General features: G+C 53.6%; 1 protein-coding gene across 4 annotated transcripts in view; it reads right to left on the bottom strand.

The window, feature by feature from the left end:
- Window positions 1-25,654, bottom strand: part of LOC117311799 (ubiquitin domain-containing protein TINCR) — a 60,919-nt gene that overhangs the window by 34,164 nt on the left and 1,101 nt on the right. For 2 of the 4 annotated variants that reach the window (XM_073803384.1, XM_073803385.1), the window contains exons 2-3: window positions 23,745-23,857; window positions 16,024-23,173 (exon numbers count right to left, since the gene is read on the bottom strand). In XM_073803384.1, the coding sequence (XP_073659485.1) occupies window positions 23,854-23,857 (4 nt within the window). In that variant the 3' untranslated portion in view covers window positions 16,024-23,173; window positions 23,745-23,853. Of the gene's footprint in view, window positions 1-9,421; window positions 9,598-16,023; window positions 23,174-23,744; window positions 23,858-25,654 lie in introns of those variants that run through there. The other 2 variants (XM_073803386.1, XM_073803387.1) reach the window with 2 other exon arrangements.

The following is a 25,654-nucleotide window of genomic DNA, read 5'->3' as shown; positions in this document are numbered from 1 at the left end:
TGCAGAGGCAGGAATGAGCCTGGTTGAGATTAGAAGAATCACCTAGCTAATCTGCAGACTCGTGAACCAAAATAAATACTTAGTGCTTTCAGCCATTAGATTGGGGGCTGGTTTCACAGATCCAATCTGCTACAGCATCATCATCACCATTCCCCCATGACGATGGGCATCCACTTAAATACGAATAAAACTAGGAGGAACCATTCAACTGACTCTCCCTAAATAAAGAAGTTCTACTTCACAGAGCTTAGCTGTCTCGACTCTACAAAGAAAATGTGGCTGGCAGCTTCTCCTGATTAAAACATGTGAAGTTCCACTTCACCAGGCATCACAATACCCTCCTTTTCCATCCACCTTCCCAGGGAGGCTCAGGAGGGAGGGGATGCTCTTCCAGGCTTGCAGGCTGGACCAGGGGCTGGCCAGGGGCTCTCAGGACCCTTTGGCTGCCCTAAATGGGACCCCTCCCTGCCATCCTAGTCCGAGGCGCTTGCTACAGAGATTCCCTAAGGATCTGTTGGTCTTTTCTTTCCAACACCCCAGACCCTCTCAAGACGAAGGAAGAGGGACTTCCTGGTGGTCCAGTAGTCGAGACTCCGTGTTTCCACTGCAGGGGACACGGGTTCGATCCCTGGTCAGGGAACTGAGATTCTGCATGCCATGTGGTACAGCCAAAAAAATAAAGTCTATTATGTTAAAGAAGAAAGAGAAGGAGAAGAAGAATCCATGCGAGGTGGAGGATGACAGAACTGGCTCCGGGAAGCCTCAGACCCCAGCACTGGCAGACCGGGAACAACACAAGCAGTGTTCCAAACTTGGCTGTGACCTTGAACTTGTCACTGTCCAGAAACACTCGGTAAATAGGTGATATCTCCTGACCACTCCCCTGACCCATCCCTAAGTCCCCTGGACCTCCTCCAAGATCTGGCCACTGACAGCACTGCTGAGACCTGGCCCCAGCAAGTCCATTCTCATTGGTCAATGCCACAGCCATACCTGTAGCTAAATATAGTTAATATCACCCCAAAAGGCAAGAGTCCTCAGCTGAATAGCTCGGTGATCAAGGGCAGAAACTCTAGAATTAGACCCATGTATAAACCTTAGAAAAAGTGAAAGAAGTAAATAAAGGATGGAACGATGATCCTTCCACACCACGAAGTCCTACGCAACTGTACAAAAGAATGAGGACTCCCATGGAAGGATCGCCAAGATACTTTAAGATTAAAAAGCAAGAGTAATGGATACAGAGTTTCTGTTTGGGGTGATCAAAACAAAAACACATTTCGGTGGCTGGATGGTGGTGGTGACTGCACAGCAATGTGAATTATGTAAAGCCACTCAGTTGCACACTTAACCATGGTTCAGATGGTAAATTTTATGTCAGGGATGTCTGGCCACAATTGAAAAATCAGGGTGGGGGGCAGAGGTAAAGGTTTTGTCCCTCAAAACCTTTGGGACCCCATCCTGTGTCTGTCACCCTGCAGCCCCTCACGGTAGGCTTAGAAGTATCAGGAGCCAGTTTAGAGAAACTGAGACCCAGAGAGGGTGGGGAGTTGCCCAGAACCACACAGTAAGGAGGACGCGTGGCCAGAACATAAGAAACTCCAACGGAACCCGAATGCATAAGACAGTCCTACGCAATCCCTCTCCAGGGAGTGGTTGAGTTTGCTTAAGCTTCTAGGGGGGCGGCGGGGAGGCCAAATGAGAAGGAAGTTTTTTTTCCTTGCGGGAGCCGTGGGAATCCCTCCCTGGGGAGAGGTGCTGGCTGGTGAGGACATCCCTGGTAAGTCTCCGATCACAAGATTAGGTGATTTCATTATTGTCTGCGAAGCCCTCGGGAGGGTTGGCGCTTACAGATAATTACCCGTGATACAGGGCGCTGGAGTCATCAAGGAAGGCTGAGCCTGCTCGGAAGATGGGGCCAAGGTGTTGGGGCCAGGAAGGTGCTTGAAAACGGCCCCATCCATCACCTTCGTGCAGAGGAAGGGGCTCAAGAAGACAGAGAAGGGGGAACCTGTCCAAGGTCACACAGCCAGACAGAGGCAACGTACTCCGTCATAGCCACCCAAACCTGAGGCAGGTCCTATCCCCCCTCTGCCCACAGCCCTCCAGGGCTCCCACCTCCCTCGGGTTAAAGCCCAAGTCCTCCCCGTGGGCCACAAGGCCCTGCACGACCTGCCCCGTCCCCTCCCTCTGTCCCCCGGCTCCCTCCAGCCCAGCCCCCGGCACCAAGCAAATGCTCAGAAAAAAATGAAAGGACCCAATAAAGAATAAATGGGCAACTGGAGCACATCTGGGCTCTGAAAGGAACTTCTAGCCCACAGCCTCTGCTTGGACTCCTCTCTGGATGAGGAGCTCACTACATCCCAAGGCTCCCACTTCACCTCTGAGCTGTTCTGGTCATCAGCAAGGTCCTCTGCAAAATCTGGGCTGAGTTTTGTGCCCTAGAGTGTGTGTGTGTGTGTGTGTGTTTTGAGGGATGGGGGAGTGACATGAGGTCATGAGCAGAAATTCTGGAATCTTTGCAGGATGGTCACTGTTTTGAATCCTGGGAAAGCCTTCCCCTAAAGCCCTGGGGGTGAGGTTGGTCCAGACTGACTCTCTCTCACACACACAGAATTTGTCTGTCTCTATCTCTCTCCTTTTATCTTTTTGGTCTCTGTGTTTCCGTCTCTGGGTCCCCGTGCTGCTCAAAATCACCCAGATACACAGATACCGAAGCAGCTTCTCAGCCCCGAAAGAAAATTGCCAGCCGCCCCAGCAGCAGGATAATTGAACCGGTGGGCGGCCAGGATTGAATCAAGTGTGAGGGGGTGAAGGGGGGAAGCTGGGGCAGGGCTGTGGCGGACGAGCTTAGCTCTGGGCAGTGGGAGTGCAGCCGTGTGGGCTGGAGAGGGGCCATGAAATCTCACGAGCAAGCCTGGTCCCCCCCAAAACCGCTGGCCCCCCCAGACAATCTGAGCCCTGCAGAAAGAGCTAGAGGTCTGTGTCTAGGTACCCCCTCAACACACAGTCTGCTGAATCCTCAGAGCCACTTGGCAGGGCTGGGATGGCGGTTTCACCCAGGTCCACTGCCAGGGGCAGCCCACCCCCATCAAAGCCAGGTTCATTACCGTTCATTCATTCATCCACAGATTTTCTCATCCCCACCCACGCACCTATGCTTCTATCCACCCACCCACCCAGCCAGCCATCCTCCCATCCCCCAACCTAAATGCCCCACTCACCCACCCACCCATGCAGCCATCCATTCCCCCACCCAACACCCAACCCACAGGTCAACCACTCAACAAGCACTTATTAAGCTCCTGCAGAGCTCTCCTTTCTGTGCTGGGTCCTGGAGACACTGGGATAAAAATGACAGCCAAGGCCCCTGCTCAGCTGGGGAGATTAGCGTCTAGCTGGGAAGAGAAATGTTAACAGACAGTTGAACAAACCACTCCATCACGGAAATGGTGACAGTTCCTGAAGCCATACCCAGGCTGCCCTGGGATATAGGATAGGGGTGTGGGGCTGGGGATGAGACTAATTAGGTTGGGGGGGCCATGGAAAGGCTTCCAGGGGGAAGAATGTGACAGGCAGAGGGAACAGCATAAGCAATGGAGAGGCCGATGTCCAGTGTCTGGTTCAAGGGCAGGGCACGTGAAGTTGACCCTGGACAGGAAGTAGGGACACTGGATGAGAAGTAGGTCGGAGGGAAGTTGCTGACCGCAGAGAAAGGGCTCTTGGGGCTTGTCCAGTGCAGATGGGCAGGACTCAAAAACAGGGGACAGGAGGGACTTCCCTGGTGGCGCAGTGGTTAAAAATCCGCCTGCCAATGCAGGGGACAGGGGTTTGAGCCCTGCCGGGAAGATCTCACATGCCATGGAGCAACGAAGCAGGTGCGTCACAACTACTGAGCCTGCGCTCTAGAGCCCGTGAGCCACAACTACTGAGCCCATGTGCCACAACTACTGAAACCCGTGCGCCTAGAGCCTGTGCTCAGCAACAAGAGAAGCCATCACAATGAGAAGCCCGCGCACCGCAATGAAGAGTAGCCACTGCTCGCTGCAACTAGAGAAAGCCCGCACGCGGCAACGAAGACCCAATGCAGCCAAAAATAAATTAATTAATTTGAAAAAAAATAGCGGTGAGGAGGGACTTCCCTGGTGGCACAGTGGTTAAGAATCCGCCTGCCAATGCAGGGGACATAGGTTTGAGCCCTGGTCCGGGAAGATCCCACATGCCATGGAGCAACTAAGCAGGTGTGCCACAACTACTGAGCCTATGCTCTAGAACCTGCGAGCCACAACTACTGAAGCCCGCGTGCCTAGAACCTGGGCTCTGCAACAAGAGAAGCCACCGCAATGAGAAGCCCGCGTACTGCAACGAAGAGTAGCCCCCGCTTGCTGCAACTAGAGAAGGCCTGTGCACAACCAGACCCAACACAGCCAAAATAAATAAATAATCTTTTTTTTAAAGAAAGAAACTTATTAAAAAAAAAATAGGGGACATAAATGGGACTTCCCTGGCGGCCCAGTGGTTAAGACTCCACGCTTCCACTGCAAAGGGGTGCTGCTTCCATCCCTGGTTGGGGAACTAAGATCTCACATGCTGAGCAGTGCGGCTAAAACATTTTTTTAAAAAATAAAGATAAAAATAGGGGACAAGGGGCTTCCTTGTCCCCTAGAGAAAGCCTGTGCGCAACGAAGACCCAACGCAGCCAAAAATAAATTAAAAAAAAATAGGGGACAGGAAGGCAAAGGAGATGAGAAGGCACAGCCAGAGAGGTGAGAGAGAAGCCAGGGGTGGTGGAATCCCAAAGCCACTTTGCCCAGATTGAGAACTTAAGGTCCAGGGATCGTGGAGTCCCACCTTCCGCCCAGGCTCCACCAATAACTGCTATGTCCCTTCCTAGCGTTGGACAGTCACAGAGGCCCTGAGGATCGCTGAGGGAGACCTTCAATAGCTGCTTTCTCATCCCAGCCCCACCAGCCCTCACTGGCCAAGCCACACACCTAATCTAGCAGCCTCCACGGTCTCATCTGTGAAATGGGTACATTTTAGCCACTGCACCAGGCTATGGGAAAGTGCTGAGGTCAAGATGACCCCAGCTAGAAGTTAATGTGTCCTCTACACCATGATTAGCAGGCCTCCTTGCTCCTGCATCATTCATTCATTCATTCATTCAACAAATATATATTGAGTACCCAAACACTGTTCTGGGTGCTGAGAATACACCTGTGAACAAAACAGACACGGTTCCTCTGTCCTCAAGGTGCTGATATTAAAGTAAAGTAAGACTTGGACTTCCCTGGCGGTCCAGTGGTTAAGACTCGCGCTTCCACTGCAGGGGGCACAGGTTTGATCCCTGGTCGGGGAATTAAGATCCCTCACGCCATGCAGCGCAGCCAAAAAAAAAAAAAAAAAAGGAGAGTAAGACAGAGAGTAATACACCAATGACTAATCCAATTTCAGGAAGCAGTAAGAATGCTAAAGCAGGGAAAGGGGACAGAAATGGTCGCGGGGAGATGCCTTATCTCTGGAGTAGGCAGGGAAGGCTTCCCTAAGGAGGTGACATGTGAGCTGAGACTGTGTGGGGAAGTGTGAGTCTGGCCAAGAGTTTTGGCAAAAGCATTCCAGACAGCAGGAATAGCAAGTGCAAGGGCCCTGAGGCAGGACCAGGTTTGGCATTTTAAGAATCAGCTCCGTTTTTGTGGCTGGAGTGAAGGGAGGGAGAGGGAATGGGATCCATGACCCCTGATCACCCATCCCTGGCACTGTTTGCTTCTCTTCCATTGTGATCCATGCTGTGTGCCATGCTATACATTTTTTATATTTATCTTGCCTGTTTTCTCTCTCTCCAACTGTTAGCTTTATAAAGATGGGGACTTCTTTCCTTCTGGGCTCCCTGTTCCCTGCTCTGCTTCCAGAGCCTAGAACAGTCCCAGACACTCAATGTGAGATTGTGAATGAATGAATGAATGAACAGGCATCATTCCCATTGGAAGGGCCAGATGGGAAGGCAATTAGAGGCTCTGTCCACTTCAAGAGGCCCCTTTAGGAGGTCAGAGCTGAGAGATGTGGGGTCAGAGCCTCCCTCCATTACTGAGATTCTAATTAACTCCGGGGCCGAGAGGGTCGCCCTGCTCAGAGGAATTATAGATAAGTTTCCATCCAAGTGTTTGAGCAGCGGCTCTAACGGGGCGGACAGCGGCTCTTCCTCTCCCCGGACCAGCCAGCTGGCCACGGAGGCAGGCGCCGAACGAGGTCATTTGCATAGGCAGGTAATTGGTTTTGCAAATAAATCTGGTTCTTGAAATTTGTAGATTAGCAATAATATGTCTCCAGATGAGAGAGAAAGGTCATGGATGAATAAAACAACAATTAAACTTTCAGGAGATTATTAAACTAAACAGAAACCTGGCACGGGGCGGCCAAGGGAATAGGGAGCGAGGCGGGGAAGGTGGAAGGGGTCTGGGGTGGGCGGCCTGCAGCCTGGAGCGGCTAACTGACGCCCTCGACTTCCTGCCTCGTGGGAGCACATTCTGTATGTCAGGCTCTGGGCACAGTGGGATATAGCCAGGATAGTTATCAGGATCCCATGTCCCAGGAGAGAAAACTGAGGTCCAAGGCTGTGCAAGGCAGGATTCAATCCCAAGACCAGCTATGCACTGTCCCAGGTGGCAGTGAGCCTCATCTCACAGTGGAAAGGAAGAGAGAGGGTGGACCCCTCCTCTGCTGCCTCTTGGCTGTGTGACGAGGACCATCCCTTCCCCCGACCTGTGCCTCAGTCTTTCCACACCTCTAAAATTGGGGCTGAGAGAATTTTATGTGTGATTTTTAATTTGCAAATATTTTTGTACTTGTGTGGGCAATTAAATGTGGCACAGCTGCTAATGGACCGGGCACTGTGCCTGGAATGATGGGGGTGCCCCTCTGGTCATCCTGGGCTCCTGGCTGCAAGCAACAATCATGTGCTGCAGGAAACATGAGCAGAACTGAAATTTATAGGTAACTCTCCGGGTGGAAGGGAAAGTTGGAGAAAGAGGGTCCGTCAGATAGAGAGGAAACGGAAACTCGGCAGGTGACACAACCGTATTTTGCCACCCACTAGCTTGTGACCTTGGGTGAATCACCTTTCCTCCTCGAGACCTCAGTTTCCAGAGCTCTAAAAGAGGGAATCATTGTGCCTGCTTTACTTATTCAATGTAGTCATTCAAAATATTTCCTGAGCCCTGAATGAGCACCAGGCACTGTCCTAGGCACCAGGAATGCAGCTGCAAGCGAAACAGGCAGAAATCTCTGCCCTGGTTGAGCTCAAAGCCTAATGAGGGAGACAGGCAATGAGCAAATAAATCAGTAAAGTCTACAGGGCTTTACAGAGTGCTAAGTGCTAGAAAGGAAATTAGGGCAGGGAAGGCATTGGGAAGGAACAACAATTGAGGAGGGAGGGCAGGTTGCAATTTTAAACAAGATGTTCAAGGAAAGCCTCTGAGAAGGTGAGATTTAAGCAGAAATCTGAATGGGGGGGAGGGAGGGAGAGACCTGGGGGAAGAGCATTCCAAGCAGAGGGAACAGCACGTGCAAAGGCCCTGGGGCAGGACTGTGCCTGGCGTGTTGGAGGAACAGCGATATCTGTGTGTCTGGAGCACAGTAAGTGAGGGGGACAGAGGGAGGAGGTGAGGGCAGGGAGGGAAAGGGGGTGGGTCCTGAAGGTATCCTTGTCCATAGGGCATCTCCCCGCTAGGGTTGCCTCAACAGTGACAAATGTTCACTCCTTCTTCCCAACCCATTTGGTGGAAGAGGTTATGGGCTGGTCCCCAAATTTCATGCTCTATTTTCTCCTTTAGAAATAGAACCTAGGGCTTCCCTGGTGGCAGAGTGGTTGAGAATCTGCCTGCTAATGCAGGGGACACGGGTTCGAGCCCTGGTCTGGGAAGATCCCACATGCCGCGGAGCAACTAAGCCCGTGCGCCACAACTACTGATCCTGCGCATCTGGAGCCTCTGCTCCACAACAAGAGAGGCCGCGATAGTGAGAGGCCCGTGCACCGTGATGAAGAGTGGCCCCCACTTGCCACAACTAGAGAAAGCCCTCGCACAGAAAGGAAGACCCAACACAGCAAAAATTAATTAATTAATTAATAAACTCCTACCCCCAAAATAAAATAAATAAATAAATAAATAAAAAGAAATAGAACCTGCCCAGGTAAAGACTACATTTCCCAGCTGCCCTTGAAGCTCAATGTGACCATCTGATTATGTGATGGACAATAGGATGTGAGCATAAATGATGCATGTAACTTCCAGGTTGTAACCTCAGAAGACAAGGATAGGCCCTCCTCTACCCCTTCTCCCCTTCCCCCTCTGCCCTCATCTGGAAGGTGGCTGTGATGGCAGGGGCTAGAGCAGCCATTATGTTCCAAAAGATGGAAGTTTGGCTGAGGAGGTAGAACACCAATAGAAGCCTGGATCCCTAGTGATTGTGGAGCCACCACTGCAACCTGGGCTGATGCCCAGACTGTGCAGACAGGCATCATTTAAGCCATGGCTTCCTCTTTTAAGTCACAGTCATGGTTCCATAGATCTCAAATAATCACAAGTTTTGAGCACTGTCACTACCCACATTGCATTCCCCAGACTTCCTCTCTTCTCTGCTAACACTCCTCTGCTGCAAATTGCCCTTCACTCCCCCTCCTCCTCCCGATTTCCCTCTGACTCTGCTCTTGGCCTCACTGCTCTTGCTACAACCAAGCTATGCCATAACAAATGAGCCACCTTGTGGCCAGCCTGAAAACTGTCTTTCTTGGCTCTGGAAATCCTGCCCATCTGAGGCTGCCCACTGGCTCTCCAATAGACTTAGTTTTATTCCAAGATATTTTCATGGATGTCTATCTTCCCCCACATCCTCCTTCCCTTCTATCTCCCTCTCTCTTCCAAATTATGGCAACGCCACCAGAGCTTTTGACCTCTAAGTCCCATGTGTATGGCAATTTTGTAAGGCAAAAGGAGACCAGGGGCTTCCCTGGTGGTTCAGTGGCTGGGAGTCTGCCTGCCGATGCAGGGGACATGGGCTCATGCCCTGGTCCGGGAAGATCCCACATGCCGCGGAGCGGCTGGTCCCGTGAGCCATGGCCGCTGAGCCTGTGCGTCTGGAGCCTGTGCTCCGCAGCGGGAGAGGCCACAGCAGTGAGAGGCCCGCGTACCGCAAAAAAGAAAAGAAAGAAAGAAAGAAAAAGGAGACCAGAGAGTGTGAGTGACCTGGCTGGGTCACACAGCCTGGATATCCTGTCCAAAGGAAACAGAAGAGTGAGAGAGGATGGACCACTGACCTTCTGGCCTGGGAAGAGAGGACAGTGGGAACCCACTGAGTTGTTCACCCAGGAAACGCCTCTATCAGAGCTGGCTAATCTCATTCCCCCATTTATTCCACAAACACTTACCGGGCAACTGCTGTGTGCCAGGTCCTATTTCAGATACCGGGACCAAAACACGCTCATCCTCTCCCTCTCAGCACTCACAGGTTAGTGTCAGAGCTGTGATGGAGGAGCTCAGAAGAGGCCCCTGAGCTGGGCTGGAGCCTCAGGCTTCCTGGAGGAGGTGATGTGTAAGCTGAGATCTGAAAGATGAACAGGGGAAGGCAGGGTGACCCACATGAAGGAAACAGCAGAAACAAAGGCTCAGAGTCGGGGTGTGCTGGGTTTGAGTCCCTGGGAGGCAATGGGGGTGAAAGGCTGGGGACTTCAGGCCAAGGGCAATGGGGAGCCAAGGAAGGATTTAGAGCAGGGGAGGAGTGAAATCAGATTTGCCTTTGACGAAGGTCCCAGGGAGGAGGGCCAGGAGGGGCCAAGCCCGGTAGCCGGTCCAGGCCGGAAGGGATGCAGGACCGGCCGCCCCTCCCCCACCACATCCCCCAGCAGCCTCGCTACGCCCGGACTCGAGCAGGAAGGAGAGCCGGGAGGGGGGTACCTGGCAGCCAAAAGCCCAGCGGCTAATGAACCCGGTGCTGCGCGGGCTATTTTTAGCAGCCGCTCCTCTGGACGCCTAATCGCTCTGGCCGGCTCCAGCCTGGCTGCCATGGAAACGCACAGCGCCGCAGCGGGGAGCTCGGTCCCAGATCCCGGACTGCGCTGCCCGCCCCCAGCCGCGGCCCAGGACGCTGGCGCTGCCACCGCCGGGAGGGGCCCTGCCTGCCCTCCCGCACCGCCGCTGTGTGACCCGGGGACACCTCTAACCGTCCCTGGGCCTTCGAGGGTGAGGGGGGTCAGCGCGGGCTCTGGAGGCTGAGCCCCAGGTTCAAATCCCCGCTGAGCCAGCGGTGCGAGGCGCGACGTCAGGCTTATCTTGCAACCTTGGCTTCTCATGTTTAAAACGGGTCCCCCCTCATATGACTGCGGGGACTGGGATGCCTGGAGCTTGAAGCTCAGCGCCTGGCCCCAGTGCCTTCAGCAACGCATTGAGCACCTACTGTATGCCAAGCATTGCCCTAAGCTTTCCATGCATTCATTTTATGTATTTAATCCAGAGGCATTTTGTAGATTGCCTTTTTTTTTTTTTTTTTTTTTTTGCGGTACGCGGGCCTCTCACTGTTGTGGCCTCTCCCGTTGCGGAGCACAGGTTCCGGACACGCAGGCTCAGCGGCCATGGCTCACGGGCCCAGCCGCTCCACGGCACGTGGGATCCTCCCGGCCCGGGGCACGAACCCGCGTCCCCTGCATCGGCAGGGGATGTCTCGACCACTGCGCCACCAGGGAAGCCCCTAGATTGCCTTTTGCAGATGGGGCCAGTTGCTACAGAGAGGTTAAGTGGTCTGCCTAAGGTTACACAGTATGCACATGGTGGAGCCAGGATTTGAACCCAGGCCAGTTGGCTCTGGAATTCCAGTGCTAAACCACTCGTCGAAATGCACATATATTTAAACTGGAATGTGGAGGGGGTCGTGCTTATCCCCCAAGGAAGGCTTCATGAATGGTGGCTTCTCAAGCAGTGGGGGGACCTGGTTTCACCACCAACCTCGCTGGATGGGAAGCCAGGGGTGAGAGGCTTCACTCTCCCAGGGGACAAATGGGGACACTGTGGCACAGGCGGGGGCAGCAGGTGGTCGGATGCTGAGCCCTGGAGCCCAGGTGTCTCCCACCTACCGGGAAGAGATTTTTTGGAGGATTGTGGGCATGTGGCCCAGGGCAGCCTGCCAGCGACTGACACCCAAAGCTATTTCGGGCCATGTAGCTCAGACAAGTTGTTGGGGATTGGCTGGGTGTCAGGAAGGAGGTGTCCGAGCTGGGGAGGGGAGAACAAAGCCCCGACCTGGGCCAGGACAGGGGGATGAAGTGGGGGAGCGGGAAAGTGGACAAGGGCATGCCGCCTGGCCTCTCCATGCTTCAGTGTCCCCATCTGTAAACTAGGCATTGACCATCACAATCCCCACCTCCTAGGGGCTGTCAGGATGATCAGATCATACAGTGCAGGGTCCCATCCATCTGTATTTAATATTTGGATGTCTTCTTCCATGTGGATTTTTTTTTACATTGGTTTGGATTCTTTTTTTTTTTTAAGATTTATTATTTATTTATTTATTTAATTTTATTTATTTTTGGCTGCATCGGGTCTTAGTTGCAGTACGCGGGACCTTCGTTGAGGCATGTGGGATCTTTTGTTGTGGCACATGGGCTTCTCTCTAGTTGTGGCTTTTCTCTTCTCTAGTTGTGGTGCACAGGCTCCAGGGCACGTGGGCTCTGTAGTTGTGGCACATGGGCCTAGTTGCTCCACAGCATGCGGGATCTTAGTTCCCTGACCAGGGATCGAACCCACGTCCCCTGCATTGTAAGGCGGATTCTTTACCACTGGACCACAGGGAAGTCCCAGTTTGGATTCTTTAAAATATGACAACCTTAGAAATGCATTCAAATATACAGTAGGTACAGGCAAATACTATTTGACTCCACTTATACAAGGTACGTAGAATAGTCAAATTCACAGTCAGAAAGTACATTGGTAGGGCTTCCCTGGTGGCGCAGTGGTTAAGAATCTGCCTGCCAATGCAGGGTACATGGGTTCGAGCCCTGGTCCGGGAAGATCCCACATGCCGCGGAACAACTACAACTACTGAGACTGCACTCTAGGGCCCGTGAGCCACAACTACTGAAGCCCAAGTGCCTAGAGCCTGTGCACCACAACGAAGAGTAGCCCCCGCTCTCCGCAACTAGAGAAAGCTCTCACGCAGCAAGGAAGACCCAACACAGCCAAAAATAAAAATAAATTATTAGTTTTTTTTTTAAAAAAGAAAATACATTGGTGGGTGTGGGGGGGAGGAGAATGGGAACAGTGTTTCACGGGGACAGAGTTTCAGTTTAGAAAAGTGAAAACCTCGGGAGATGGGTGATGGTGAGAGTTGCACAACAACGTGAATGTACTTAGTGCCACTGAACTGTAGGGTTAAATATGGTTAAAATAATATGTTTTATATTATGTGATTTTTACCACAATAAAAAAACATTTTAAAAATATGACTTAAAATGGTATTTACCTCTTGCATCTGTGGGCGCCTCCTCGAGTTTTGCATCGGAGGCGAGCGAGGCGTTAATCTCCGTCCGGTGACAATCGTGCAAGTTGCTCAGAACTGTTCGGGGCATATGGTAAGCACCCAAGGACACCGGCAAAGACTGTGGCTAACGTTTACGGAGGGCCGAATGCTACAAACAGTGCGGAAGGTCACGTGATCTCAGCGTGGGTTATTACCTATCGTTAGGTACCAGCTGGCTCTGTCCTGGGACCTTAGGCTTTGGTGGGTCCACCCGGAAGGTGATGTAACAGCCTGTTATCAACCCAGATAGTAGTATCAATCCTGATCCGTGGGACTGAAGGAGGAGGGAGGGAAGGAACCATCCTGATGCTTGCTCACAGCTGCCCTGAGCTGGAATCCCCATTCTTCCCACTGCCCTGCCAGGCCCTGTGCCGCCTTTCCGCCATGAGCGCCGCCTCCGTCCTCCTCCGAGCATGCACCCTAGCAGGAGGTTCAGGAGGGCTGGCTTAGCTGCCTAGAGCTGGGGCCAACAGCGGGTCACGAGCCCCCGTCCCCCCACCCTTCCCCAGTCACCCTGGCTGGCAGGAAGGGCTGGGGAGGGTAGGCCAAGGTTACCACGCCCCTCCCCCAGCCTGGCTATAATTAGCCCCAAGATGAATTAAACATGAGGCCGGCCCATCTCGGGCCGCGGCATCCCTCTGACTCTATAATTGTTCCCAAGCAGCAGGCAGAGGGCTGGGCTGCTGTGTGAAGCTGGGAGGTGGGGGGAGACACATACCACCCACAAGCACCGGCTGTGGTCCACGGGGTATGCGGTGTCAGCCGCAGGTGTGCGTGTGTGCCCACGAGTGTGTCCTGAGTGCTCACCGGACTGAGGGTAGCAGTGGCCCTTGGGTCTCAAGAAGGCTGGAGGCTCAGGAGACCCAGCTGAAGGGGTGAAGCTGTCAGGCCTGGATCATTAAAGCTGCCGCCTGGCATTGTGCCTTCCTGGGAGTCATTACTCCAGTTTCCTGTTAACACACCTGAGTTTCCACCATTAAGACTTCTATCAACCACTCACGTCTTCATGAGCATGAAAAGCTCCCCAGGGCAGAGCTCTGGAAGGAGGGGAGGAGACTCACCTGGATGTGAGCCTTATGAGGTCGAGAGACCTCAGGCCCGCTCCTTCCTCTCTGGACCCCAGTCTTCCCATCTGCGTAATGGACCTATGGTAGCCAGAGGACACCTTGGGGTAGGCGAATGGGTGTCAGGCTCTCACTTTGGGGTTCGCCTCTCCTAGCCTCAGCCTTGCACCGGTTAAATTAATTCCTTAGACCCTGGACCCCAGGAAATGGTGAAATGTCCCCAAAGGCCAGCCAAAAAGACATGGGCTCCTTTAAGTATTTCTGCAGCAGGAGAGGGAGGTGGGTGATGGGGACAAGGCAGAAGGGGTAGGAGCCTCAGTGTCCCCAGTCTGAGGACACACCCTCCCTCTACCCCACTGTGCCCCATCTCTCTCTCTCTTTTTTTTTTTTTTCTCACCGCATGGCATGCCGGATCTTAGTTCCCTGACCAGGGATCGAACCCATGCTCCCTGCAGTGGAAGTGCAGAATCTTAACCACTAGATCGCCAGGGAAGTCCCACTGTGCCCCATCTCTCTGCCCCTCGCCCCCCATCCACTCATTCCAGCCTGCCCACTTTTGCCTGGGCCATGGCAACAGCTGTGAGCACTGAGTACGTACTGAGTGTTTACATACTCTTCTTAGCTCGTCTTCTCCTCACAATAGCTCTGGGGGGGGGGTGAGCTATCAGCACCCCCATTTTGCAAGAGCTTTCTGACACTAGGATCTGTGCTCTGGGGCCCCACGGAATACCCCAGAATGGGTTCTCCCCACCAGCCCTGCCATGATCTGGCCCTTCCCACCTTCCATCCAGATTCATCTTCCATTTTGATGAAGGGCCCATCCCCAGCTCCACCGCCAGGACCAGCCATACGACCTCGGCAAGGCCAGTTCGCCCCTTGGTGACTCAGTTTCCCATCTGCACAGTGTGGGGCAGTGGACACAGGAAGCAGTTCATGACAGAGCATTGGAGTTTGTCCCCTCTCTGCTGTGTGACTCAGGTCACTGGCTCTCTCCCAGCCTCAGTTTCCTCCCCTGTAAAATGGGAGGATAATACTAGTGCTTGGAGGTGAGAGGAAAACCAAAGAGCCCATGAGTGTCCTCCCGTGACTGATATCCTACCCGAGCTGGGCTATGCAGGATCCAAAGAGCCAGTGCTGGAGATGCCCCCAAGCTGGGAGACACAGAGACCTTCCAGCCCGAGCAATCAGGCTGGGGAGGAGACTGTGGGGGAGCCTGTGGTGGGATGGGTGGGTGAAGCCCCAATTTAGGGGTTCACAAAGAAAACCTCCTGCAGACATGTGCCCCTGAGTTTTGAAAACTGAGGCGGATTCACACATACGAAGGAGGGGCATGAAGGAGGGGCGTTTCTGGTGGGAGGGTAAAAAAAAAGCCAAGGTAAATGTTTGGAGGCAGAAAGCAAAAAGTAACAAGATCTGGGCTCAACTGGAACCCAAAGTGGCTCACAGAAGAGCCTGTCGGGGCTTTGCAGGACAAGATCTCAAGTCAGAACCCACTCTGGGTTGTTCTGTGGGGTCCCAGAGCACAGATCCTAGTGTCAGAAAGCTCTTGCAAAATGGGGGTGCTGATAGCTTGCACCCCCCCAGAGATGTTGTGAGAAGATGAGCTAAGAAGAGTGCGTAAACGCTCAGCACATACTCATTGCTCACAGCTGTTGCCATGGTTCCAAACAGAACCACGTAGATCATTTTTTAACAGTTATATAGTTACTTCATTGTATAGCTCCCCAAATTTATATACCATCTACTCTGCGCAGAAAATATGTATCTGGGTTTTCATGGTAGGGTATAAAGTTGCATTTTTTTAATAAATATATTTTCTTGGAAAAGCATGAGGAGGAGGTTTAGAGAAAAATGATGGAGAGAATGAGGGAAGCCTGGAGCTGGGAGCCATTCGGGTAATAGATTTCTCAGCCTGTTCCTGGGCCTAGTAATTAATCCTGAGGGGCTAATTAAGTTCGGGCCTCTGCTCCAGCCACTCAGTGATCTCCCTCCTGGCCTTCCCTCTCCCCGGGGGGAGGGCCAGCTTGGCCCACCCCTGCCAGGGTCTCCCTCCTGCATCACTGCTAGGCCCCCAGATCCCTGGGCTTAATTATCTGGAATGAAGGTTTAATCAGAGGCCTTTACTGCAGGGAGGGGAGGCTGGGCAGGAGGAACGGCCTCCCAGGTGCAGCAGCGCCTGAAATAGGGTGAGGTGAGGGTGGAGCCAGTGCAGGGGTCAGAGCCTGTCAATATTTAACACTTAGATACTTTGTTCATTGCAGATGTTTTTGCATTCATTGGGAGTTTTTTCAAATGTTGCATTAAAATAGTATTTATCCGAATGACTGAATTTGGCAGTGCCTCCAAAGTTTTTTTTTCCCCCAGTTTTACTGAGAAATAATTGACATACATCCATGCATAAGTTTAAGGCCATGATGGTTTGATTTACACATACTGTAAAAGGATTATTGCAATAGGTTCAGCTCACATCCATCTTCTCGTATAGATACAATAAAAAGAAAAGAATAAAGGGGAAACATTTTTTCTCCTTGTGATGAGAACTCTTCTAGGATTTACTCTCTCTCTCTCTCTTTTTTTTTTCCAACCGTGTTGCACAGCTTGTGGGATCTTAGTTCCCTGACCAGGAATCGAACCCGGGCCCCCTCAGTGGAAGCACGGAGTCTTAACCACTAGACCGCTAGGGAAGTTCTAGCTTTTACTCTGTTAACAGCTTTCCTATATATTCTACAGCAGTGTTAGCTGCAGTCATCATGTACATTACATCCCTGGTACTTATTTTTCTTATAACCGGAAGTTTGTATCTTCTGACCACCTTCCTCCAAGCCCCCTAAGTTTTGTGCGAAGGCCAGTGCCTTGCTCTCCTCACCCTAATCCCAATAGTGACTGTTGCATGGAGCCAGCAGCTCCTACCCATCCTGAGCTCATGTGAGGCTCACCACTGTGAGAGAGTGGTCTACTATTGCACCGATTTTACAGATGAGAAACTGAGGCCCAGAAGGGCAAGTCATTAGCCTCAGTTCACTCAGCTAAGGGTAGGCGGAGGCATGATTCAAATCCTTGACTCCTGGGTGGGGTCATCGCCTGTCTGGGATCCAGAGACCGTGCGACCAGCCTTCCCCTCAGAGCTTTCGCTCTTGCAAAAACCCACCACATTCCATCCGTCTAGGAGGAAAAGCCCATGTCCTCCCCACAAGGTTCTGCACGACCTGCCCCATCCCCTCCCTGCTCTCCCCTCCTCCCTCTCCCCACCCCCTCACTCTGCTCCAGACACATGGGCCTCCTCACTGTTCCTCCAACACGCCAGGCACGACCCTGCCTCAGGGCCTTTGCACTGGATGTTCCCTCTGCCTGGAACTCTCTTCCGCCATCATCACTCACCCGGACCAGCGCAGTTGCCTCTACCCTTGGTCCCCTGGCTCCCAAACTCACCCCCACAGCCTGCCCTCCAAGAAGCGGCCACCAGAGAGCGCCCGTGAGCGCCTGAGTCAGGCCCCGCCCCTCCTCTGCCCACAGCCCTTCAGGGCTCCCACCTCCCTCGCGGTAAAAGCCCAAGTCCTCCCCTCCGCCCACAAGGTCCTGCGCGACCTGCCCCCGCGGGCAATGAGATCCATGGAAGGCTGTGGCCTTCCAAAGTGGCCCAGCAGAGCCAGGCTTTGAACTCGGCTCCATCTGGCTCCAGTGCCTTCTGGGCTTCTCCCCTCAGCCAGCTGCCTCCCAACCTCTAATAAACTCCTGAGAAGTGCTGGGCAGACGTGGCAGTGAGGACACTCTTTATCTGTCCAGATCAGGCCAGCTCGGCGCAGCAGTCAATAATTAATTCTGAATTTCCCCCATTTATCAAAGCGGCAGGAGCCAGAGTGCCTGGAATCCCAATTCCGAGGCTCTGTGCCCCGTGGCCACCTGGAGCTGGACACAGTGGTGACAGAAACTGGGGCGGGGGACCCTGAGGGAGTCTGGGAAGGGAGGGAATCCCTAGCTCCCACTCCCTTACTCTGGGTTATTAAATACTGTGCGATCCATCAGTGATCAGACCAGACCTCACCCCAGCCTTCACGGTGCCCAGAGGCTAGTGGGGAAAATAATACATTGAATGAATAATAATATAAATAATTAATGCTACAAAGGAATAGAACAGGATACTGTGTGAATGCAAGACGGAGGGAACAAAAAAAAAAAAAGACAGAGGGAACGTGGTTGTTTAGAGCCTCCCCAAGGAAGTGACGTTGAACCTGCAAATCGGAGGATGAAAGATAAGGGATGGGGAGAGGGTCCTCCAAATGTAGACACAGCACATGCAAAGGCCCTATGGCTGGAAAGAGTTTCTCCCACTTGGGGCCCGGCAAGGGGTTAAGTGGGTCTGGAGCTCAGAGCACAAGTGTGAAGTCAGTGCCAGGCCTAGAGCCATCATGGTGAGGCCAGCAGCCTTCAGTGGATAGCCAGGGGCCATCAGGGGAAGAGGCAGGAAGTTTCTCTGATGACCTGGGGGATGGCAGTGAGGCTGCTTCCACCCAAGGTAAGTCAGACAGCAGCCTGGGCAGGCGACTCCAATTTTTTTTTTTTTTTTGGCTGCATTGGATCTTCGTTGCTGCACGTGGGCTTTCTCTAATTGCGGTGAGCGGGCGCTACTCTTCGTTGCGGTGTGTGGGCTTCTCATTGCGGTGTCTTCTCTTGTTGAGGAGCATGGGCTCTAGGTGCGCAGGCTTCAGTAGTTGTGGCACGCGGGCTCCAGAGTGCAGGCTCAGTAGTTGTGGCGCACGGGCTTAGTTGCTCCGCAGCATGTGGGATCTTCCCGGACCAGGGCTCGAACCCGTGTGCCCTGAATTGGCAGGTGGATTCTTAACCACTGCGCCACCAGGGAAGCCCGACTCTGATTTTTTGTTTTCTTTTTTCTTACAACTGTTTTCCCCTCGGAGGATTCTTTCAAACCCATTTGGGTGTGGGGATGAGCCAGGATCTCTCTGCCAACAAACTGCCTAGGCCTTGCAAGCAGCTTCTGGCCCAGCCACCTTAAACACCTCCCTCCTTGGGTAGGTGGGGAAACTGAGGCCCAGAGAGGGACAAGGACCACCCGAGGTCATTCAGAAGAGTGTGGGCCGAGCCCAGAGGAGGGGTTTCCAGGATCCTAGGAGCAGCCCCCCACCCTGCAGCTTCTGTCTCTTCTGCTGGACCTCAAGCCCCATGAGGGCCAACAGCTGGGTGTCCTAGTCACCACGCTGTCCTCAGTGCCCTGAAAATTGGAGGTGCTTCATCAGTGATTACTGAATGCATGGACCCAGCAACTTTTTTTTTTTTTTTTTGCGGTACGCGGGCCTCTCACTCTTGTGGCCTCTCCCGTTGCAAAGCACAGGCTCCGGACGCGCAGGCTCAGCGGCCATGGCTCACAGGCCCAGCCGCTCTGCGGCATGTGGGATCTTCCCGGACCGGGGCACGAACCCGCGTCCCCTGCATCGGCAGGCGGACTCTCAACCACTGCGCCACCAAGGAAGCCCTCCCAGCAACTTTTGAAAACACCCAGAGGTCATGCTCAGAGCATCAGGGGGAAAGGATCTCCCTTTTGAGAGGGGATATGAGAGACAGATACAGGGGTATGGAGAGAGAGAGACAGAAATAAACGGCCAGAGACATGGAAGGAGACAGAGACAGAGATGGAGACAGATAGAGAGGCTCAGATAGAGAGAGTGGAGAGCAGAGATCAAGAGACACAGAGAAAGAGTGACAAATGGGGGCAGATACATAGAGAAGAGATTGAATGAGACACAGAGACAGATGGAGACACGGGGGGTGGGGGAGGCATCAGGGTCAGGTCAGGACCACCACTAACCTGTATAGGAGACTCTGTGTGAATTATGCAAAGATTTCCCTTCCTGAGGCCCAGCTGGATGTTTTTGTGCAGTGAACAACCTGCCCCACTGTCTACAGCAGCCGAAGCAAAGTCTGTCTTGGTATCTCCAGCAGCCAGCCCAGGGCCGGGCACACAGAGCTCACTCGATAAATGCCCGTTGAACGAATGGGCGGAGTTAGAGAATGCCAGAATCTGGCCTGGAGTCACACAGAGAGAGAGAGAGAGAGAGAGAGGGTGGGGCACAACTGAACTAAAGCAGAAAGTCCAGGTGCCGGCAGTTTCTGGCTGAGCCACAGATGCCTCCTCTGGGAACCACCTGGATTTACTTACCACCCAGGAAAATTCCCCTCGAACTTCTGGGAGCACAAAGTGAGTGGGCAGCCAAGGCAGGAGGTGGCCCCTCCCTGGGACGCCACGGGCCCCAGGGAGAGATGGTGGCTGCCAGGTCTCACCCGAAACTCCTTGCAGCCCGGACTTGCTCCTGGGGTGGAGCCAGGAGCCTGAGAGGCCCTGGGGGGACCGGACTTCCCCCATTTTCACAGCGCAGAGATGGGAGGGGCCTGGCTTGGGGTCACCCAGAATAGGAGTCAAGGGAAAAGCATTCCTGGCAGAGGGAATGGCTTGTGCAGAGTTCTGGAGGTGAACGAGAGGGAAGGGCGACGGATGTGCTTAGGACAGAACTGTCAATGGAGAGTGAAGCCCAAGGCTAAGTGAGGGAGTTTGAACTTGGCGTTATTTCCAAACACTTAGTCTTTTATTCTGTACCTACTCAAATTCAGTCCCTCTGTACTGAATTAGTACTGTACTACAGGATCACCCTGCAATCCCAGCCTAGGTGATCCTGGAGCCCCAGAGGCAACTCCTAAGACTGGGAGGACACACAGACCTCCCCGTTCTGTGGGTCAGGGATGAAGGGATGGAGGCTGCAGGACCCAGAGGCCGACTGGGAGAGAGCTGTCGAGCCCACATGGAGGTGGGGTATTAGTGCCAGGACCTTGAAAATGTAGGACTATTCCAGGTGAAAAAGACCCAAAAGGACATTCTGCGCAGAGAGTACAAAAGTCTGGAGGTGTGTGATAATCAGACAAGTGCTGGAAACAAGCCAGATTGGCCAGTAATGCTGCTGTCTCCAAAAGGGTCAGGGTTGGACCAGAGAGAGAGAGAGAGAGAGAGAGAGAGAGAGATCTGGGGTAACAGAAGCCCAGAGGGAAGTGGAAGCTCTTCTGGAGGATCAGAAATGTCTGCATTGAAGAAGGGGGCACTGGAGCTGGGGCTTGGAAGGATGAATAGGAGTTTGCAAACAGAAAAGGTAGGGCATGCAAACTGAGCAGAGGCTGTGGCCCAAATTCAAAGAACATGATGATGGAGTAGCAAGACAAAGAAGGACTTGAGGAGTAAGATCACTCAGTGTCAGATTTCTCCAGATCCAAGCATGGCAGCCTGCCATTCTAGGCCAAGAAACCCAAGGACTCTTCCCCTTGGCTCCTCCAAGCCCTGTTAGGCCTGGTCCAGCCACTGTCATCTCTCCTCCTTGGGTCACAGGTACTGTCCACTTTGGTCCATGATGACACTTGGTGGCGGATGCCTTCCACAATGTGTCTCTGGTATCTCAGTCCAGGCTTGTGCCTCTCAGTGCCTCAGTTTCCCCATGTGGAAAATGGGAATGCTGGAAGCCACTTTTGCTGTTTGTATTCATCTTAGAACTGGGAAGCCTCCAAAAAACAATGTGAAGGGAGCAAAGAGATAACAGGAAGAAAGGAAGGGAGGAGGGAAGAAAGGGAGGGAGGAAGGAAAGAAAACAGAAGGGAAGGGGAAGGAAGGGAGGAAGGGAAAAACTTTGCACCCCTCCTCCAAGCCAATACCAAGGGACAAGTCCAACATTATTATTTCAGAACACACCGAAGCTGTTGAGGCTTAAGAAATGGGTGATGATTTGCATGCGATTTGCATGTGATTTGCATACTGTTTGTTAAATGTCAAAAAGGCCTGAAAATGCTTTCTCCCACCCTCACCTCAGCCAAGATGTGGGAAACCCTCCCCCTTCCTCTATCAGGGACCTGCTCATGGGCTGGGGACCCCTCAGTTCAAGGGTTGCCAGGGCAGCAGACTAGAGGGGGCAGGGTGACCTTGGATGCCCCATCTGTAAAATGGGCCATAATCATCACCACCACCACCGAGCCTCACACTTCACAGACTAGAGTAAGTGGAGGCCAGACAAGGATGTGGCACAAACCCTGGCATGTAGTGGGAGCTGAGGAATGGAGCTGGGGTGGCTATTAAAAGCCCCACTTTCCTGCTGGGCCCTGGGGGCAGGTCCCCCAGTGTGTGCGTGACCCACCGAGACCAAAACCAGGCAGGAGCAGGGGTGTGGGCTGCCTGGCCCCAGGAGGAGTGATGCCAGCCCCGGAGGGGGACGTGAGAAAAGCCCCGTAGGCCTGGGGCCGTCCCCATCCCCTGATGGACAAACGCACATCTGAGCACTACTCTCCCCACGGCCACGATTTATTATCCACCTGTCCCTGCTCTGGGCCCTGCGGCCAACACGACTCTTAACTAAAACATTATGTCTTCCCAGGCTCCCGAGCCTCTGCCCTGTGATGCCAGCACCCAGAGCGTGAACGTGGCCCTCGAGGGCCCGCATGCCAGCATCCCCCCAACCCGAGGGGGTCTGCACGGTGGACCCGACGCCTCGTGGCCGCAGATCAGAGATCCAACTGAGTCCCAACGTTCTACTTTTTTTTTTTTTGGCTGTGCCACGCGGAATCTTAGTTCCCCGACCAGGGATCGAACCCCAGCAGTGGAAGTGCAGGGTCCTAACCTCTGACCGCCATGGAATTCCCTACTCAGAGGGTCTTATACCCAGAATCCCTACAACACACTGCCTGGAATAGCCCGGAGTACCCCCATGATTACCGTCAATGTCTCAGTGCTCTGCCAGGCACAGCCACCGCCCCCCACCAAATCCCTGCCCACTTAACCAGAGCCCTTCAGACACAACCAGGAGACCCCGTGCAGGGGGCAAAGCAGTGGGATTGAACAGGAAGGACACCGCCACGGGGGTGGACACGGGTGCAACGTGGGGAGGGGTTTGGGTTTGGGGGAGGGGTGCAGTGTGACACTGGAGCGTTGGGAGAGGGCTGGGGCCCCCCAGTCTCCACCTTTAGTCATTTGAGATGTCATGAGTGTCTGGCCACACACCCCCTGCCCCCAGCCAAAGCTGTTCACAGTAGAGGAGGCTTGAGGGGGCCCAAAAGAGGACAAGGTGCTCACTGGCTGGGGAGGAGGGAATCTGAGAAGACTTCCTAGAGGAGGCTGGAATGCTGGGTGGACTGGAGCTGCAGAGAGGGGTGTGAAAGGTGCTTCAGGCTGGGGGCACAGCTTGGGTAGAGGCGTGGCAGAGAGAATGTACCAGGCAGGTGGGGGTGATGCCCCCCCAAGCTCCTCTCCCCTCTGTGCTTTTCTTCATGTGACCTCCTCCAGCTGCCTCCCAAGATGGCACGTGGCTCCTACTGCAGACTGGGCACTTGAAGCCCCAAGGTGGGAGCCACCTCCTCAGGATCACACAGCACAGCTGGAAGGCTGGCTGGCCCGGAGTAGCAACATCCTAGGTCAGTGTCAGGGACTGGGGCTCCATCAGGAATGTCCCAGGCAGTGGGCAGCAGCTGGGCAGGCCAGTGTTTCACCATCTATGCTGGAAGCCCAGAACCTTAGAACAGCAGGAGGGAGGGGATAAGACAACTTCAATCCAGGCCCCCTCGCAGGGTGAAACACCAGCTCTCTGGCCACTTTTCCTTCTTCCCTTTTCCCTAACAGCCCCATGGACAGAAACACCTGCAGCCAGCTCCTCCTTTGAGATGGCCCTGGTGCCCTCCAGGAGGGGCAGGGATAGCCCTTAGCCTGTGGGGAGCTTGGCACTTGAAGCCACCTGGTGGCAGTCGCAGAAATTGCAGGCAAAGAGTGCAATTAAACCAAACCTGCCAACCAAAGCCCACTCTTTGATTGTTAAGGAAAAGGGGTAACAGAGCCCAGAGAGGAGAAGCAATTTGCCCAAGGGCACACAGCAATTCAGGGCAGCATTACTCAGGCCCATGTGTTAGTTCAAAGGTGAGAAGGTAAGGCCAGTGACCCTGCCCCAGGGGCCAGAAGCATATGGGTGTGGAGAAGGGTGATGGTCATCAGAGATGATTCTCTTCTCCTCTCTGAGCCTCAGTTTACCCATCTGTGGTCTCCACAATCTCTAAGGTCCCTTCTGTGTCCCAAATACTGGAGTGACTTACCCAGAGTGAGGTCAAGGCTCCCGGGAGATGTCCCCCACCACCCCCAGCTTGCTTCTTCAGCCAGCACCTCTGGTCCCCTCGGTCATGGCTCCGCATCCTCCAACACAGATTACCTGCAGGAGGGGGACAGAAAGATACAGGTTGCAGGCCTGTGCAGCCCTCACCTTGGCACTTAAAGCCTCCTGGTCTGCTCGGTGTCCAGCCAATGCATATTGCTGCATCTGCCCAGACTCGCCTCCACCCACGAGACCCTCTCTCTTGCTTCCAGGAAACACTAGAGCTCCAGGAAAATGTTCTGAGCATCCCCTTCTTCACCTCCAGAGGTCATACATTCAACGAACATTTATTGAGCACCTACTATGTGCCAGGCACTGAACTGGGGAAACAGCAGTGAATAGGATGGACAACAACGCCCTCACAGAGCTTACAGTCTAGTGGGGGAGATGGGGCAAAAAAAAATTAGTAAAATATTAGTAAAAATAATCAAGGAAGTATAGAGAAAGGTAAAGCAGGGTTAGGGTATGGTGTTGGTGGGATGCCATTTTAAACAGGTGGTCAGGGAAGATTACACTGAGGAGGTAGGATCTGAACAAAAGCCTGAAGGAGCTGAGGAAGGGAAGTGGAAAGCATTGCAGGAAGAAGGAACAGCAGTGCAAAGGCCCTGAGGTAGGACCATGCCTAGAGAGTAGGAGGAACAGTGAGCTAACTCTATCCTAGTTCAGCCTCCACCATCACTCACCATCACTAGACCTCCACCCTGGTCCCCCGATCCCCACCCCTAGCCCTCCCCGTCCCCTCCACAGTCTGTCTTCCCTGTATCAGCCAGAGGGCACCTGTGAGCACCTGAGGCAGGTCCTGCCCCTCCTCTGCCCACAGCCCTCCAGGGCTCTCACCTCCCTGAGGGTAAAAGCCCAAGTCTTCCCCACGGCCCACAAGGCCCTGCACGACCTGCCCCGTCCCCTCCCTGCTCTCCCCTCCTCCCTCTCTCCCCCTCACTCACTCTGCTCCAGACACACAGGCCTCCTCACTGTTCCTCCAACACACCAGGCATGGTGCTGCCTCAGGGCCTTTGCACAGGCTGTTTCCTCTTCCTGGAATACCCTCCTGCCCACTCTTGTTCTCTTTGTTTAATCAGCTCCTTCACATTGTACTGTGAAATGTCACCTTCTCCGACAGACCTCCCCTGGCCACTGCTGATAGGGTAGCAACACCTCCATCACGCTCAACCTCCCTGCATCTTTCCATAGCACTTATTACAACCTGACATTCAAACATATGTTTATTTGGTTCCTTGTCTGTCTCTTCCACTGGACTGACTGTGGGCTCCGTGAGGGCAGGCCTGGTCTGTCTGGGTCCCTGCTGGGTTCCAGTGCCGCCCAGCACATGACCCGGCACACAGTAGGCACCCAATAAATGCGTACTGTATATTGAATATTGACTGTGTAGACGTCTGTGGATCATCCAGCTGCTAGACTTTGTTTGGCCACTGCCAGGAACACCCTCTCCCAGCCCCAAGTGAGACCCTCCCTCGAGAGGGCCTGCAGAGGCAGGCCCTCCCACCACATCTTGAGCCTCCAGGACTGGCATCTAAGGCTCCTACTCTCAAAATGTCACCCAGACTTGGTGGACCAAGCCTCTAGGGGCCCAGCGAGCATGACCCCCATAAACTCCAGTGTTACACAGACAGCTCCAGTCCCTCCCCGGCCCAGCACCTCCATCCACTGCCAATCTCACCGAGCACCAGCCTCCACCATTTCCCAAAGCTGCCCCAGGGCTCCACATGTGCTGTTCCCCCAGCCCAGCTGCCCTTCTCTGCAGACCCCTCCTTGGGTTGGGAGACCCACGCCTCTCGGGTCATCTTGGCCAGGGGACCTCTTTGGAAACCCCAGACGGCCAGGTCAGAGTGTGGA

Source organism: Tursiops truncatus, chromosome 3 (assembly GCF_011762595.2).
Source record: "Tursiops truncatus isolate mTurTru1 chromosome 3, mTurTru1.mat.Y, whole genome shotgun sequence".
In the NCBI taxonomy this organism is placed as follows: Eukaryota; Metazoa; Chordata; class Mammalia; order Artiodactyla; family Delphinidae; genus Tursiops; species Tursiops truncatus.
This window is presented reverse-complemented; position numbering and strand designations above follow the sequence as displayed.